We start from the raw sequence: 18,941 nt of genomic DNA on the forward strand, positions 1-18,941 counted from the left end.
AATGTTCTGACGAACAACATCTTCCAGGGAGGCGTGGAGATCTGTAACACCAAGCCTGCCGGGTCTCCAGAGTGTCTGATAGTTCAGGTCCTAATTCACTTTTCTTCGAATGGGGCAACGAGAATCGGAAGAATCTCAGTGCATCGTCATCCATTGCCTTCAGTCTTCTCGTAGCCAACTGTTGCCATCACGTTCGGTTTTTGTTGGCTTGTATGTCATTTTCCGTTTCTGCTACGGAAAGCCGCCCTTCGCGACTCGACTTGAGCAGTGGCGTTGGTTGTGTGCATTCCGTCTTGATTCAGCCGTGAAGTGAATGTGATTGTGCTCTGTCTATCTCACGAGTGGTCGACTTCTGAAAAACGTGTTGACAAGAGCTTCTATCAAGGCTAGGTACAGTATTCACAAATCCCATGGATGATATCAATTTCACCCATTTAACCTCCCCGCTCTCAGCAGGCAGTGGACTTTTTGTTTTCTTTCACTAGAGTGCGGAAACATCTTATGCTGCTTGTGACCTAATTCGTTTGCTTGTCTGGTACACCATCGCCTCGTTTCAACTTCGCTACTCCTCACTCTTCGGAATGAGTGACATTGAAGGCACTCTGGGTGAATATTTATCGTAGCTGGCCGGCAATGGTTCCTTGAGTTGCAGGTTTTGCTGGATTTGTGGTCAGGGTTGTTAGTTGTGTTGATGGGTTAATTTCATAACTAACAACATCAACCCATCAACACAACGAACAACCCTGACCACAAATCCAACAATTTTTTTCAGACAGGTCACGGCATAGGTCAGGATCACCGGAGATTATGGTGGTTAGTTTGATTATCTGAGACCGCAGAAGTCTTTCAGTATCTTCATATGAATCACTCGACTGACGCTGGGCGAGCTTTCGATTCGTTTGTCTTTTAAACTTGAATTCTGTCGGCCAAAGCTTGTGCTGTTAATTTGATTTAGATTTGCCGGACAGATTTAAATGTTTAGATATTGCGCGGTGCAAGCCAGCAATTGCGACGTGACGTATCATGGCAGACAATAGGGATTGGGCTTTGTGCGTCAAGGTCAAGACAAATTACAATTTCATTAGCCATATGAAGTCGTGGATCCAGTGTTCTCTCTCGTTGTAGTCGACATGCATTAAGGCTAGGAATCTAATTGAGGAACATTCAAACCCTATTCGTTGCAGCGAATTATTTCCACTCTAAATGCCCGGAGTGGTTCTAACAATCGCTTGTTTTTCTTTTTTCCACTGAACTCCCAAACCCTAAACCTGGCTTCGGGGGCCATGTTGAGCTTGGGACGACTTCGCCATCCCGACTTAACTTTGCACCCATGCTGTGTACCTCAATCCACATTTACGACTTTTGCAGTCCCTACTGTAATCAGATTTTCACGTCACCAGGAAATGCATATGAAGAATTGGCCAATCATAGCAACTCAAACCATAATGGAGTCCTTAGGGCAGACGTAAACTCAATCAACCAAACGCCAAATGGTATCAACCTGTTGCTTACTCGCTCTTAATGCCGTTGAGAGCACCCTGCCGTAAAGCAACCACGAGGCCAAGCACGAAGTGGAAACACATAATCCGGTCACAGTGTTGAATCAGCTTGGCACTTAGATTCTACTTGCTGGCTTACCGTAACGAAGTGTCTCACCATCCCCGTACAATGTTTTGGTAAATGTGCAGGTCATTGGTGCAGGAACTGCTCAACCTACAGTTTCTTTAGCGGGAGCTGGTTCTAGGATGACCATCTACTAGTGAGCATTTCCTCCACTCGCCTGTGTTCTCCTTTGTTTATCTTCGCTTCTTCTCACGTTAAGCGAACCTCAATCCACCACCACCACCCGTGAACATGGTCCCGAGCATGTTATGAGAGAGCTTGCCACAGCATGCTTCACTATGTCTCTCAAGCGATTCTCATATGTACATTTTACTGACCATGTTTATACAGCTGCAAGGGATGCAACCGGTGTCTAAACCTCAGCGACGAGTATCTCTTCCCGCCCAATGCATACTTCGACGCCGGCAACAAAGGCACCCTCTCGTTCTCCGCAGTGGATAAGACCGATTTTCGCCAGAAGGAGGATAATTCATGCTTTCCATTCTTCGAGACGCTAGATTCATGGGGCCTGCAAAGGCACCGCACCAAGCTGACCTGCGCAGCTTGCGGAAAGCGTCTGGGTTACATCTACTACGATGGTCCTTATGCCGAGGGTGGAATTGGGCAGTATGGATTGGGGCACACACAGATGATACCTCGTCATCCTCGATATCGTCTCAAGCGGGAAGCTATGCGGATCTCTGGCTAGTGTGTGTGTGTGTGTGTGTGTGTGTGTGCACGCTTCGACGCTACATGTTTGTGCATAAACTGTTGATTGATTGATGCCAACATAGTTAGTTCTAATTGTTCATGACCAGATGGTCTTCTTCAAATGAGACATGTTTCTTATTTTTTAATGGTTTGGAAGACTCTATGCGAATAAAAAGAAGCATCTGGCCTGATCATGTACACAGGAGGTTATCTCTGCTGATAAAGTTGCCTGTTCTGCAACAACCAGTTTGTATATCTGCACTTGAAGTTGTGCTTTGCGTGTAGGCTTTGGTTTGTGTTGATCTGGTGCCGCCTCTTGTTGTAATCAGGCTTAATATTCCAGTCTGGGTGGTAATGTTTTTTATCCATGATTAACCTAAGTCCATTTTATTCAGTGTTGATACACTGCAAGTCATATGTTTGATCAAAAGAAAAACACTCTTCAGATGAGTAGTTTTAAGAAGTGGCAAAAGGCAATTGGGTGGATATACCAAATTACCGAAACCTGGATTTTTGTTCACTATTAATGGATATACATCACATTTATGATGTTGCTTCGTTTGGCATTGGTCTTGAAAGTGCATCATGGAGATGTGTTGCAATGTTAGAATATTCCAATGATGTCCACATGTTACAATTGAATCGAGTACCAAAAAATGCATTATGTAGGGAATGTTAAATAAGTAAAAATAAAAGTAGAATAAATTGTCATTTAGTGATCAAAAGATTGGTTTTTAGGATGTATAAGAATTAAATTTAAGAATAATCTACAAGATTAAGAACAAAAAGATAATGTTAATTAGATAAAGAATTTATTAGGAAATATTTAAAGATGGGTAAAAGTATAAAATATATGTCATAGAATATCTTTGTAGTAAATGAGATGCCAAAGAATTATTAAGTATATCTTTTGTTGAATGTAAAAGTCAAAAGATAAAAGTTATCTATTTAGGCAACAACCACCATCTATAAATAAAGGTGGTGGAAGTGAGAGTTAATTCATTCCATACTTCTCTTTATGTGCAACCTTCTTAATGATAAGTATTGGAATTTCTAATTTGTATTTTTTCAATATATTATGGATCCACTGATCTAAATTTATAAGTTTTGGAGTTTTATGAAATCTTTGTTATTATAAGAAGTAAATTATATTATTGTTGCTAATATTAGAATTTATAATCTCCTAACTTCTACATTTAAATCTAGCTCTAAATGTAAGATTATTCATACTTATTGATAAATACATTTTAAGTTTAGAGTTTATTTGACATCTTAAAATAATATTTTAGAACACTAATGTTATGTTTTCTTATTGAATTAGATCTTTGGTGTACTAATTTTGTACTTATATGTAATAAAAAAAATTTAAGGTGCTTAAAAAGCCTCTTATAGTATTAAAAGGTGATTTATGAGTATAGAAGTGATTTAAAGGTGGAAAATTTGATAAGTGATGTATATATAATTTAGAAAACTTATAAAAAGTTTTAGAGGTAAAGTTAAAAGTGATTTGTGAATATAATCACTAATTTATTCACAAAGAGGGTATTTTGAGATTCTATAGGAGTAATACATTTTTGTTAATTTTGAGAGTTCTAAGATTCTTTTTTTGGATATTCTTCAATACATCTCTTTTTTTTAGATATAGCTTCAAGTGAAATTAAAGACTTGAGGGTCATTGAAAAGTTTGGAAGAGATAATTTCTACCATTGAAAGAAAAAATAGAGTTTTTATTGGCTTTTTTAAATCTTTGGAATATTATAGATGAAAGTGAAGACCTTCTAAGTACCAATTTTTCATATGAAGAAGGACTTCAAACAACATGAAAAATAAGTCTTTTGTTACGATTGCTACTAATTTGATTAAAGCCAATTTTTTTCATATTATTTCTTACAATAGACCATTAAAGCATAGAAGACTTTTTATAAAATTTATGAAAATAAGAGCATTCCTAACATTTATGAGTATAAGAATCTATTCCATATATTATAAAAAAGAAGAAAGTTCTTGATAGTAAGGATGGTAGAAGGTGATGATTTCATGGCTCATATCAATAAGATAAAAGGTCTTGCAAATCAATTAACAATTGTTGATAATTTGATAGCTGAATATGATATTGTCATGACCTTACTTGTGCGCCTTCTTAAATCCTACAATTATTTAATTGTAGCATTGAGATCTATTAAGAAACTTACATTGTACTATATTATAGTAAGACTTGTTAATGAAGTGACTAATAAATAAATAAATAATATCAAAATAAAGATTTTATCCTATTGATTTGATTCTTCATGAAAATGCCTAAGATAAAAAGAAGAATCTTTTTTTGATGAACAAACTTGTTTTATATGGTTATAATATGTAATTTGATATAAATAGATGTTTTATAAAGATATTAGATAGAAATGATGTTGCCAACAACTTTAAAAATAACAACATGTATTTTATTAATTTTAAGAAGGTCAATAGAATTGAAATAGTATTATTTGTTGAATTTCCACAAAATCAAGACAAGATTGGCATTTGGCATCAACATTTTAGTCATTTGAATGTCTAAAGCATGAAGAAGCTCCAATCTATAGTAAGTGATTTGCGTCTTAGTCAATCATAAAAAAATGCCATGATTTGTACTTGTAAAGATTATATTCAAGAAAAATAATAAATGATTTCATTTCTGAGTGGAGTTCCAATACATATAAGCAAATTATTGGAGATTGTGTATTTGGATATTTATGGACTTATGAAGATGCTATCAATCAGAAGAATAATATATTTTTTCACATTAATTGATGATTTTTCAAGAACGATGTAGATTTTCATTCTTAAAGATAAGAATGAGTATTTATTAAAATTTCAAGATTTTAAGGCATTTATAAAAACACAATGAGAGTAGAAGATTAAGATGTTGAGCACAAACAATAGAAGTAAATACTTATCAAATTTTTTTTATGAATTCTTTAAGATTGAAGATTTTCCAAGACAAACCTCAACTTCTTATATTCTATAATAAAATGGAATTTTTGAAATAAAAAATCAAACTATTATAAAGATGATAAGGAATATACTTCTTGATCAAAATTTTAAATGGAAGTTGTGGTAAATGTAGTGTATACAAAAAGAAAGTGCCTTATAAATATACTCACATCAATAACTCTACAAGAAGCTTATAACAAGATATATATATATATATATATATATATATATATATTTTTCATAGATAATATTTTTTGAATATATTTCATGTACAATGATACCAAATTGTATGAGCTTCAAATTTAATGCAAAAAAATACAAGATATATAATTTTGAATATTTTAAAGATATTAAGGCATATAGACTTGAAAGATCATCAAAAATTATAATGTTGAGTGTTTGAAGTATAAGAGTACTTGTGAGTAATTAAAAATGTGTTTAAATAGAAATAATGGTATATTTATAGAATATTTTGGACATTTGAAAGATGATACATTTCTAATGAGTCAGGGTCTAGTGACAATTTCCACGAGTTTTGAGTGACTAAGAATCACCAAATGGTCATTTAGAAAACTTACATATTGACACACATACATACACATAGTTTTGTATGATTCATTTCTGTTCATGTCCTTTGCTATCATATTACATATGCTCTTGCTTCAGAATACATTAGATACTTAACTATAGAAGGTAAGTAGAAAAGCAATAATAATCCTATAAAGTCTAATAGAGTATTAAATAAACTTTAAGTAATCTTTAATGATCCTAATCAAATTTTAACTAATCTAAAATAAATTTAAAAGAAGTTACAAAAGAAATACAAAGAAGTCAAAGATAATTCTAAAACAAGATATCAAAGAAATCTTAAAGAAATATAAAAATAAAATTTTAAAGAAATAATAAAAATATTAAAAAAATCTTAAAAAAAAAATTTAAAATAAAGAAACTTTAAAAAAATATAAAATACAAAAATATAAAATAAATCTTAAATAAATCCTAATTAAAATCCTAATAAACCTTAATAAAATCTTAGGTCAAATCCTAGTAAAATCCTAAATCCTAAGATAATCCTAATAAAATCTTTATAAAACTCTAGACAAATTCTAATCAAATCTTAGTCAAATCATAATCAAATTGTAATCAAATCCTAATCAAATCTTAGAAAAATTTTAAATCCCAATGAAGCTTTAACAAAATCTTAATCAAATCTTAAATCCTAAATCAATTCTAATTAATCTTTAATCAATCCTTAAATCTTAAATATATCTTAACAATCCTATAATAGATTAAAAATTTAATAACTAATAATTGAACCATTGATTTTGACTCAAAATTTGCATACCTTGCAAAAATTAAATAAGAAACAAGTATAAAAAAATTGAAGAAGATTGTACGTACTAATAGCAAGCAAAGCTTCCAAAACCTCTTGATTGTTGGCCACCTTTCTTCTTCGACTTGAATTTTGATCTTTCAACACCAGTTTCTCTTTACTAAATCATTCAATTTCTCTAAAAATTGGATTATATGTAGATATTTAAGTCTTAATTGCTCTCACCAAATTTTGCTTCAATTCAACTATCAATATTGCTAGATTGTAGATTTGATCCAAAATATCAAATTTTTGAGACCATAATCCACAAAAATCCTTATATGCTTTAATCTAATTGCATGATTGACTTCAAATTTTTTATACATATTTAAAACAAGCAAAAAAATAAATTATCTAATTTTTACTTGTACATATGCTATGAAATTTAAGAAATTTTCAAATTTATAAATATATTTTTATTTCTCAAAATCTAAATCCATTGGGTATATTATTAATTTTGAAAATCCCTCAAAACTTCAATATTCATCCAAATGACATAAAAAAAACTCTCAAAACTTTCTTCTTAAGTTTGCCTCTTAATTATACTCTTCAATTTGCTAAAGAATCCTAGAGTCATTTTAGGTACGCAATATTGTACCTCGGAATTTGATTTCAATCCAAGTTGACAACCGATCCTTTTTGGATAATAATTTTTAATAATATGAGATAAATTTTACTTTAACCTATTGTTAATTCTCTTTTAAATATGTCTCTATTAATTTTATATTTTATTTACTTTGATTTGGCTTATTTATACCTCTAAAAAGTAAATAAAAGTTTCTTCTATAAAAAATAACATTAAGATTAAACTTTTTATTACCTTTCTATAATTTATCATTATTTTTCTACTACATCTTTTAACTAGGTTTTTTTATAATAACATTCATATTTTTATTTTTCACCATATAGTCATATTATCAAATAATACTAGTATAGAAATTGATGCAAGAATCTCCAATTATTATTCTATTTATAAGATGTTGCTATAGGATTGATCAATTGATCGAGCTTACATACGTGATACTTACAAGATCTTGATTCACAATAAGATTTTTCTTACAATCTATATACCAAATGGTCTTAGCACATATAGCCAACTTTCTAAAATATGTATTAGAAGAATTTTTCCATATAATATATTAGTATCATGTATAAAATACTATCTACTAAGTGTTGATATTATACCAAGAATTGTGACTCTTGGTGTCACTCTTGTATATGTAATAGATTATATAATATTTAACATATTAATACATATAATGCTTATAATATAATATCAAAATTATAGAAATATTTGATCTCTAAAAACTATAAAAATAAATAAATATTTCAATCTAAAAAAGAATTACTAAAATTTTAAAAAATATTATAATGATAATAATAAAATAATCTATTATATGTATAAATATGTATTAATATGTTCAATGTTACATAATATATAGATTTGCATACAAACAAAAAAATAGCTTCAAATGAGTGGTATATTATTGATCAAATACTACTTCTTTGACCTTTGGAGCAAGATATGATCTCCTTGATAAAGCATCTAATAGTCTTTATTGCTTTCTTGGTTAATATATAATCACAAAATCAAAATAAAATAATGACATATTTCAATGAGCTTGTAACAAATACATGAATATCAAAGAAAGAAATCCTTAATACACTCTTGTGTCATTGAAAAAAAACTAAAAAGTTACTCAAAGATGATATAATATTAAACTAGAATGGCTATTACCAAAAATAAGAAGACTAGAAAGTCTTGAAACAAGACTAAGGACTAGAAAGGCATTGACAAGAGTGAAGAAGGCTTTACTATTACCTCGATATATATCCTTAAGCAAAAGCTACATAGCAATGTCCTATTGGACCTCCAAAACATATTGACTTTGCACGATACATATCTTAACATGTAAAGGAAGTTTTCTATATGTGCACCACATAGTTAACTTGTTCCGCAAACTACCTACACATGGTTAACTTATTGACTAAGTTTCTATCATACCAATCAATTACAAATACATATAAAGTCAAAGTAGCATCTATGAAGCTTCTAGGAAGCTTTTCTAGAAGGTATTATGAAATTAATCTACTTTTATCTACTTTTATCTATTTCCACTTAATCATATAGGTATTTATTAGAGTATCTATATATATCCATAATAACTTAACAATAATTTAAAATCCAAGCTGACATGAAATATTCTAAATTTTTGTGATTTATATATATAATCATAGGATGTATAGTGCCTTCCAACAAGTAATGTCATTCTTGAAAAGAATCTACAATTGCAATAAGTTTTTTATTAAGAAATTCTTAATTAATTTTTGGAGCTTAAAACTTTTTAAAATAGAATGTAATAAGGTAGAACTTTCCATCCTTTTCTATATGTGATAATATAGCTCCTAATACAAAGTCAAAAGCATCTATTTTTACATGGAAGGTCTTTATAAAATCTAGATGTAATAAGTTTGGAGCTATAATAAAAGTTGCCTTCAAATCTTATAAAGCCCTTTGTGCTTAAAGTTCATATTTTAATTTATCTTTGGATGTCAACTAAGTGAAAAGAGTATCAATTTAGGAATAATTTTTGATAAATATTTGATAGAAATGAACAAATTCAAGAAAAAATTATACATCTCATATTGTCTTTGGAGTTGTCCACTTTGTTACAACTTGAACTTTCTTTAGATCTATCAATAGGCATTGATTGAATATAATATATCAAAGAAATTATATTTTTGTCTGATAGAATACACATTTCTTTAATTTGGCATATAATATTGAATCTTATAACTTTTGTAAGACTAATCTCACATGTTCTTTTTGTTCTTTAGGAGTCTTAGAGTAGATTAAGATATCATCATGATAGTAGATAACAAACTTGTTTAAGAATTCTCAAAAATATCATTCATCAAATGCTAAAAAAAAGCTAGAACATTTTTTAATCCAAAAGACATGATATTATATTCAAAATGTCCATACCCTATCTGAAATGCTATGTTCTATTCATTTCTTTCTTTAATCTACACCAAATTATATCATCCATAGAAATCTATTTTGATATAGATCTTGGCTTGACCAAATTGCTCCAAAAGCCTTGATATTAATGATAATGAATAACAATTCTTTACCATTATTATGTTGAGGCCACAATAATTAACATATATTCACAATGATCTAGCTTTTTTCTCCACAAAAAATATTGGTGCACTTGTTAGAAATTTAGAATACCAAATAAAGTTCTTTCAAGATTTTTATCAATATAATCTTTTAATATCAAAAGCTTTTTTTGTAATAGATTCTAGATTGGGACTAATGATGGTTAAATCCCTTCTTAAGGATAAATGGCACAATCATATAATGGATGCTCCAACAATTTTTTAGCATTATTCTTTTCAAAGACATCTTAAAATTCTTTATACTACTCTAAGATAGCTACTAGTAAGCTTACTTCTTTATGAGCTAGAATTGCATAAATAAAAAAAATGGCATTTCCTTCTTAGCCATCTTTATAAAAGTATTTGCTCTCATAAATAAGGATTTTATTATTGATAACTTCTTCATAGGTTTTGCTTGAAGGAATTTTATAGGAAATTTAATCTTATGAAACTTCCAATCTATATATGGATTATATTTTTTTAACCATAAAAGTTGTAGAATGATAGGATTGGATGTGGTTCTAATAATATTAAATATTATTTTGCTGCTATGGTCCTTAAATGATATTTTTAGTAATATAGTGTCATGAGTAATATTACCTAAAGATAAAGATCGACTATCTATTACTTCTATATATATAGGTTTTGACTTCTATACTAAAAGAATTTTGTGAAGTTTAAAAAAGTCTTCATCTAAAAAATAAATAAATGCTCTTGAATCTAATAAGGCATTTTTTTGAAGTCTTTCTAGACTAAGAAATAAAAATATAATATAACAACAAGTAGATTAGGCATAGAAAGAGGGACCTTGATGAATTTGAGGTATTGAAATGTCTAGCTGCATGATTCTTATTGTAGTTGGGCCTCCTCATGATTGCACTCATAATTCTAGTAGTATGTTATTTCTTTAGACAATTTCTAAGTTTGTAGCCTTCTTTATTACAATATAAGCATAAGCCTTGTTCAAATCAATATTTTTTTTTTCTATTGCAAGACGTTTGAACCAAATTCCATCAATTTATATATCTTTAGTTCTGAAATGTAGAAATAATATATTTGTTAAAGCAACAGTGTACAAATTTTTAATGAGTTGCTTTATTAAAGTCTACGAACATTGATCTTAATAACATTGAAATAATCAATTATTACACTTCATACCTTGATTGATAACTTTATTGACTGTTTGAAGATTAAGTAATGATAATAATAAATCTTTTACATCATCTATTAATTTTCAATAGAATTGGCTCATAAAAGCTTGTTCATGTGAATTGATGTCACAAGCCAATTGCCTAAAACTAAATACATAAATTGATATAAAGCATGACTTTTAATGTAATGGATAAATCTTTGTTATTGCTTATTGAGCCTTCTCATATTCTTTAAATGCTTCTACAAATGCTTCTAAAAAAAACTTCAAAATTACTCAAGATTAGAGATTTCTTTTCGAATAAAAGAACAAATGAAGATAAGACTTATCATGTAAGTAAGGTTCCAATTAAAATAACTTACTATTCTTTTTTTGGATAATACTCAAATTGTAGAAAAGTTATCAATTGAATTTGGTTCATAAATCCTCAGAATTTTGAGTATGTACTATCAAACTTTTCTAGAAGACTAATCCAAAGCTCCTTACATTGTTGAATAGGTGAATTTTCTTATTGAAGTAGAAATGCCACCACCTCCTCAGTTGTAGAAGCTTAAGAAAGTGATTGCATTACAGGTTGACCATCTCTAAGTCTTGCATCACTAGAAAATCTTGCAAAAAATCGCTCAATTTAAATAATTCTATATGCTAAAGTATTTATTGTATTCATAATAACATTGAACTTGGACTTGGGAGACTCAACCATATTAAAATCTTCATCTCCAACCATCTTAAAAGAAAAAATATGAATTTCTAAACAATACCAATTTAAAGGAAGGTACTCCGCAACCTCTAAAGCACTTAGATGCGTTCAAGAAGAGGAATAATCTACTCACTATAAAAAAAAGATCAAGCTAATATTGGTATGAGATATACTATATCCATGACAAGTTGTCGAGATTGCTAATATTGATATGAGATATACTATATCCATGACAAGTTGTCGAGATTGCTAATATTGATATGAGAGCAATCTTGACAACTTGTCATGGATATAGTATACAAGAGATCAAACAAAAAGTTGAATGGAAGAATTTTAATAAGAAAACTAATAAAAACTTGATTTAATCATATAAATATAAGATCAATACCAAGAAAAGTAAACTAAAATTTTAAAAGATGTGTTATTAAGAGTGAGGATTCCCTCAGCCTCAACTCCAATATATACTAAGTATTAAGAAGTTTCTCAAACAGCATCCTTAATCTTTTTAGAATTTTTAAAAATCTAGTAGAATATTTTAAGAACCATCTAAAATCTTTTAAATTATTATATAAATCTTGCTAGAATCTTATAGAATCTTTTAGAATCTAAAAAATATTCTACAAATATTTACAAAAACTTCTTCTTAGATGTCCGTAATAATAAGGGTACTTAATAAAAATAGTCTTTTATATGTTTCTATCTTTGATTTCCATGAATTCTTTGAATATATAAACAAACATTATTTTCTTTTCTTGCAAATGTATATTCAAGAAGGCATGTGAAAGTCGGACATCAAAGATAAAAATAATTATTGTACTCCTTCTCTTACACAATATTGTACATATCTTTGAACAAATACTAGATTGTTGGTCTACTTTGTCTACCACGTTTAGACTATTATGTCGACTTTAAAAAAAATCTTTTAAAGTTGGTTGAAAAAATAAAAAAATAAAAAAATAAAAAAATAAAAAAACTTTAGTTTCTTGCTATTATTTTAGTTAGGTTTAAAGACCCACTTACAACATCTATACCTTTGTTTCACTTAATTGACAACAAAAAAATTACAGTGGATGCCTAAACTATGTTATTAAAGATCTTGTTGCATTATAGACTTTCTCTACCACCTTGATAAAAACATTGCACCAATCTCCAATGCCACACTAACTTGTGATTCCATAAGAAAAATACTAACTTAAAAGAGTACAAAACTATAGCAACAAAATAGTAACCAAGAAGCATACAAAATCTTTATACAATAATTCAAAAAAGTTAAAGAAGAGAGGTACTTGTTAAGTAAAAGATAAAATATCTATACAACAAAGGTTAAGCTATCTCTCACCCCACAAAGAAAGAATCCAAAAGTGCAAGTGTATAGAAAAAATCCAAAACTTTACTTGATAGCTAAATTACCATATTTGAGCAAAATCCTATAATAAAGAGTTTTTTTAAAAAAAAAATACTTACAAGATTTGAATTGACAAGAATGTCAAGTCAAGGTGCTCTCTCCATCTAAAATCTTCAAACTCTAATTGCTACTAAAAATGTTAATTAACATAAAATACTAAATGGATGAAAATCCTTTAAATTAAAGTAGACTACATCTATTTGACGTTGTTATGTTCTAATACAACTATTGGGTAAAAGAAAGAGGAAAGTATTATATTCTAGAAGAGTTTGATTAATAATACAATAGCAAGTTATTCTTAGATTTTAGATAAATATTAAGGAGGTAATAAAAATAATTTAGTGTTAATGTTGTTTTTTTTATAAAAATGGCTTCTATTTACTTTGTAGGTCCATAAGCAAGGCAAAAGAATGTTGATTAGAAAACATAGTAGTATAGACATCTTTAGATAGAAGTAAATAGAAGCTTTCAGCAAAAACTACTTCTATAAATCTTAGATTGATATCCAAAGATGGTACATTATGAATCAAAGTCAAAACCTATCAAAATCTCAAAACAACAATCAAATACTTAAATAATTTATCACATTATATCATTATGCTACTTAACTATAATAAGTAATTTGGTAAATTATCTATCTTTTTGGTAGCTCAATAAGACATAATTCAACCTACTTATTGAACTTTTCTGCACAGCCATCACAAGACTGCACGCCAGCGCAATCTTGTGCATGCAAGAAGCAACGTCACAATGAAAGAGTGAGAGATCATCGAAGCAAAACCCTACTTCTTACAATGTACAGAGGATGGCAAGCCATGCACCTTCATCTTCTTCTCGCTGGTTGACGAGCAATGCGAATGCAGAAGCAACAGCCCGGCACATAAGCTTCACAGCTATGGCGCGAACCCATGTGTTGTAATTGCACACTGCAACGAATTCGTTGCTGAGTCCTGTCGCAGAGAATCAGGCGCTGGTCGCCACGGCAAGAATTAGATTTTTGCGCAGGATTTCATGGCAGCAGAATAGGAGGAGGAGTCATGAATATACTGAATCAAGTGCCGCTCTCCTGCATGGAAAGAGCCCACTGCATATGGGCTACACCTTGCAGGTGCGTGACTTCGGAAATTGTTTTGTGGAGATTTACCAACGTCTCTTCATGACATTCTGCAGTTTCTGGGGAGCGGTTCACATCTGGGAGAAGTCATCGGTGACGATTTTAGCTAGTTCTGCCGATTGCTTGTCTGCATGTGAAACTAGGAGATGGTTGAAATGTGCACAAGTATGTCACTTACAGTGAGCTAATATGGTCTAACTGGAGAATCTCAAAGCGCGCATGTGTTCAGCATTCGAACAAATCATTCAGAAGAGAAGGGCTCACAATTTCGTGTTAGTCATTGTCGAAGGGATGAGTGATGCTTTATAGAAATGGTTGTTTCACTAAACACGACAATGTGGAGTCTAAAAACTCTCGATTGAAGCTTAAACACTGCAAGATTACGGATTTACATGTTGACGCGATGGGTACTGAGAAGATTTGGAGCTGGATTCCCTGAATTGGGTCGTGCAACCGACTGTGGCTTACATTCAATGGGTCCTTGCGGTGTCACTTTGGTTGTGACAACCACTAACCCTACCAGAGTTCCTACGTAAATTTTGGGTCCTTCAATAAGCGTGTTTTGAGATCACAATGAATTCTACTTGCCGGTAATCCGGAATTGATAAAAATTCTACTCAAGTATGTCTGACAACCCATGGCACACGTCTCCTGAATACTTTTACTCTTTGCGATCACATTTGTTCAGCTTTTCAGAATCCTCCCACAGTAGAAGCTCTTAATAGTTTCCACATTAAAGACCTCAACAGCTTAGAGGATCACAGATGTGCTGTAATGATGTTGAATGGTGTCATACTAACACAAAACGGAAGCAAAGGCTTTGATAATGCAATTCCGTGGTGAAGCATATTCAAAATTCAGCAGCCACTTGGGCAGTTTGTACTGTTCCACATTATCAAATATAATGAAGGGTGATCAAAAACCCTTTGTCAATGTTGTTGCGGATATCTGAAAATTTGTTAACGCACACGATCCAGTACTTCTTGCCGTTCGAAGTTAATTTTAATCCTTGGTGATCAAAAAACCTGCTTCAGAGATTGGTGCCACCGATTTTGGGTTGGGTCTCAAGAAGCTATGCATCCAGATTATCTTGTATCAGATTTGCAACACGAGATAGATACTGCAATAATTGGTGAAGGACAAAGTTGGTAAAACAGAATTGAAATTTTGATTTCATGAAACTCGCACCAATAAGCTCCCCCAGCTCCGACCCTCTCCTCGTCAATGACTTAACTCAAAAAGCATCACATCTTGATGCCACCACCAAATCACCCAAAAAAAAATCAATACAAGAAAAAGAATGGAGAAGGAAGTAGGTCAAACTATTGATTCGAACATCACTGTACTTACCGAGTTAAGCCATTCTTCGACAAGCTACAAAACAATTCAAATCAGTTAAGAGTGCCAACCAACCCAGGGAAGCTCATGAATGCACCCACCGAACCGGTTCCCTCCTCATATCAACACCCTCAGGACGGTCGAAATCTGTTCGACTTCTCCCATGGCTGCCAAATCTGCTGATAATGCAAAAATCCACAAGACCTAACGGCGACATCGTTTGTTGAACTCAAACGAGAATCAACTGAGAATCTCCATGGGACTGCGAGAATCGGCAGTTAGGCATAGTGTCGGGATTCTTGCGAACTCCCCTATGACCCCACGGGCCTGCTGCCAGCCGATCATCGCAGCAAGCGGCCCGTGTTGACCCCCCACCAAGTCACCCATTGCGTCAACAGAGCTCCATCCATCACTGAAGTTTTGCTGGCCACGTCACGCAGCACACACATTTTCGTCGCCAGTCAGGGCTCTTCAATTTCGTTTTCCACCGCTGCTCCGGCGCCCTCCGCGTTTGCCTGTTCTAAGCGCGAGATTTAGCTGTAGAGGGGTTTTGCAGACACAGCTACAGCCTTCGTTTGTTGACCACAGAAGAACCGGCATTGAAAACATCGAACGAAAAAGCCAAACCTTCAAAAATCGGTGTATTGAAGAACAGCTCATGTGTATATCGTTTACTCTTTCCGTCCCGTCTTCGTTTCTTCGTTTCTTCGATATTTTATTTTTTGTATTTCTTTTTGCAATATAACTCTTCGATCTATTTTCCATTTAAGAATGGAATAGCTTTTGGGGCTTTTTCATTTTCCCCTATGTCTTACTCCTCTGCTCCAGAAATCTTTAACAACGTAGAAGCCTTCTAAATCCACCACAAGCTTTCAAATATTCCGAGATTCGTTCTGAAAATTCGTAACTTGAATGAGTTAAAGCACACATGTGTGTGTACAGATACGTAGATATTTACAAATATATACGTGTGCAATGAAAAATTCAAACGCCACAAAAAAGAGACATGCTGAAACGGAACCATGTCTCGATGATTCCATTCCACATGAAGGGATTGTCCCGCCGTGCCCCAAAATAGCACCAGGGAAAAATCACCCCACAAGAAGCTACCTGGAGTAAACAGAGAGACAAGCGAAAGGAGCCGCTTTGAGCAGCACTGCCCCAAAAGCTTGATTCCCCACAATCTCCCAGCCCAGCACTTTCGAATAAAATAGAAGATTCATTTCCCACCAGATACCCAATTTTTTCCCGTGGGCGTTAACCATAGCTAGGCGCCGAAGCCATTCCAACCAGATTTCAGAATCTTATCGCAGAGGCGCTACTGCCACTACTTGGATAATTTATACATGACAAAGTATATGGTTCATTGATGAGGTCCTTCGAAGATTCGCAAGCTTATCCAAAAGCTGAGGGAGCCACACTCCAAAGGTCAGTCTTCTGGCAGAGGGGGCTCGTGCTATCCGTGTGGTCTCACATTTATGTGCCTACTTTTAGTCTCCGATGGATACGTCACAACATAGTGAAATCCACCGAGGGTGGTGTAAAACAAAACCAAACAAACTCATCTAGAAAGAAAAAGAAATACAAATAACTTCGAACAGTTTTCATGAAACGATGGTTGCGGAATGGAGAAGATTTCATGGTTCAAGCTCCGTGATCGGAGAGAAGTCTGTGTTGCATTGATCGGCTCGGGGAATCTCTGCGGCAGTCATATTCTTATGGATAAGCTTTGGCCTCATGCCACGCCAAGAGGGGAATTACGTGTACTGGCGCTCATGTGCACTGCTGATGCGCGAACGCATATTTTCGGGTGCTCTCATGCACCACTGGCGGAAAAATATGTGTTCCGGCATCGGAAGAGGTCAAACGGGAAGTCGACGCAGAGAGTTAAATAAAGAATTAGCTGGCGAAATGAATAACCGTAACGCTCCCCCTCCCCCCCTAGCTACCAATCCTCATGAGGGGCGAAAATTAAAACATGAAGAATGGCGTGGTTTGGTGTACAAAGGCCAATGCTGCCATCGGTGGCGTCCGTCATCCTAGGGCGGCGACGCATGCACCTACCATGCAGGGGGTGCAATTAAGTTACCGGGGGCTAAAGGGAGGGTTGGAAAACCCCTCGGAGCAAACCGGGGAGCCACGAAGATGGAGTGATCGAAGAGTGACCACGATTGCAGGAACGTGTTTGTCCTCAGCCTCCGGACGACGGAAAATTCCTCATTCGGGAGGCAGCAAACGAACCCAATGCCATTCAAGGCGGTAGGGCTGTTGAAACAACAAGACAAGGGGTATCAATCGTGTGATAAGTTCTGTGCGTTGTGTCCCTCGCCAGGAGGACCTGCAACCGGCACCCAGATGCAGTGCAATGGAAGGAAATCAACAGTAGCGAAGTGCTGATTGTCCAAGTCCCTGTTGGACACCTTGTGACAATGCGGACTGGCAAAAAGCTGGAAGAAGGAAAGCTAGAGTCCCTCCTCCTCCTCATCGTTTCTTTTTATTTATTTATTTATCTATTTTGTTTTGTTTATTGTTTCATCCATTTAATCCTTTTTTCTTTTTCATGATTCAATTCTTATGAAATTAGCTTCACGCGAAACAACCGCAAGCGGCTAATCACACCCCTTCAAGCATACTTCAATCGCCAGACCACCACTATGCTTTTTTCCAGGGTGATTTTTTATGTCGTCCCCCTCCGCCGGAATCTAATAACCCTCACCGTGGGCCCAGCTGAGGTCGATTTCTTCTCCGTTGCGAACATTCTCTACGCGTGGAATCGCGCATTCGCGACTCCACTCCCAGAGCTTACGCCACCCAAACTCTTTGGCCCCTGACTGGCAAAATTCTTCACAACGCAACTGCAACGAACAACAACAACAATGCATCGCGTGAGGTGACAAGGTAGTCGGGAAGGGAGTGAGAGGTGGTTGATGGGGCAAACTTTGTCGCGCATGTGCCTGCGCGGAATCAAATCTCTCGGTTGTCGCAGATGTTGTTGCTGGACACCGGATGAAATTGGGATAACAGGAAGAGGAAAATCCCTTTCTTCTAGCTCTGCTGTTTCACTTTTCCCGTCTTTCTCTCTTCTTTTGCAGTACTTTCCAGTGGCCCTCCTCCTTCTTCTTCTTTCTCTTCTGCTTCTTCTTCTTTTCTGCTGCTGCTTCGGTTGTTGCATCTTCTTCTTCCCAGTCGGATGGAATGTCGCGCCGGTCACCTCGGTGGCTTCCCCATTGGCTGGCATCCTGTTGAAACCTCGAGGTCCTATCACCCGTCGCCATTAACAATGCGGGGCATCGGATGGGACAACTCCAATTAAACAAATGGGCCATGAAAATTAATATCAGTATTTTTAAATAAAAGAAAAACCCCAAAAAACCAAAATTAAAAAAACAATCCGTCTAACTGGAATGGACCTAATGC

The 18,941-nt window shown here is 33.7% G+C and overlaps 1 protein-coding gene and 1 long non-coding RNA gene across 3 annotated transcripts; one reads left to right on the top strand and one right to left on the bottom strand.

The window, feature by feature from the left end:
• Nucleotides 1-229: 229 nt before the first annotated feature.
• Nucleotides 230-2,566, top strand: LOC112294100 (uncharacterized protein At4g08330, chloroplastic). 2 transcript variants are annotated; one of them, XM_073539997.2, is made up of 3 exons: nucleotides 230-390; nucleotides 1,689-1,759; nucleotides 1,954-2,566. In XM_073539997.2, exons 2-3 carry the CDS (start codon nucleotides 1,746-1,748, stop codon nucleotides 2,309-2,311), a joined length of 372 nt encoding a protein of 123 aa, XP_073396098.1. In that variant the 5' UTR covers nucleotides 230-390; nucleotides 1,689-1,745; the 3' UTR covers nucleotides 2,312-2,566. The 2 variants fall into 2 exon arrangements, with proteins under 2 accessions (XP_073396098.1, XP_090099817.1); XM_090243691.1 differs by lacking the exon at nucleotides 230-390 and adding an exon at nucleotides 767-1,493.
• Nucleotides 2,567-14,594: 12,028 nt separating this feature from the next.
• Nucleotides 14,595-17,041, bottom strand: LOC149987538 (uncharacterized). Its single transcript, XR_016497903.1, has 2 exons — nucleotides 15,537-17,041; nucleotides 14,595-15,306 (listed from the first exon to the last, which is right to left on the bottom strand). It is a non-coding gene; the product is annotated as an uncharacterized LOC149987538 (long non-coding RNA).
• Between the last annotated feature and the right edge of the window lie 1,900 nt (nucleotides 17,042-18,941).

Source organism: Physcomitrium patens, chromosome 17, assembly GCF_059467195.1.
Source record: "Physcomitrium patens ecotype Gransden chromosome 17, ASM5946719v1, whole genome shotgun sequence".
Taxonomy (NCBI): domain Eukaryota; kingdom Viridiplantae; phylum Streptophyta; class Bryopsida; order Funariales; family Funariaceae; genus Physcomitrium; species Physcomitrium patens.

Bases quoted from the DNA above. Each gene is read 5' to 3' on its own strand.
- LOC112294100 (XM_090243691.1), top strand. The intron at 1,760-1,953 runs GTGAGCATTTCC...ATGTTTATACAG, and splicing joins TCTAGGATGACCATCTACTA to CTGCAAGGGATGCAACCGGT.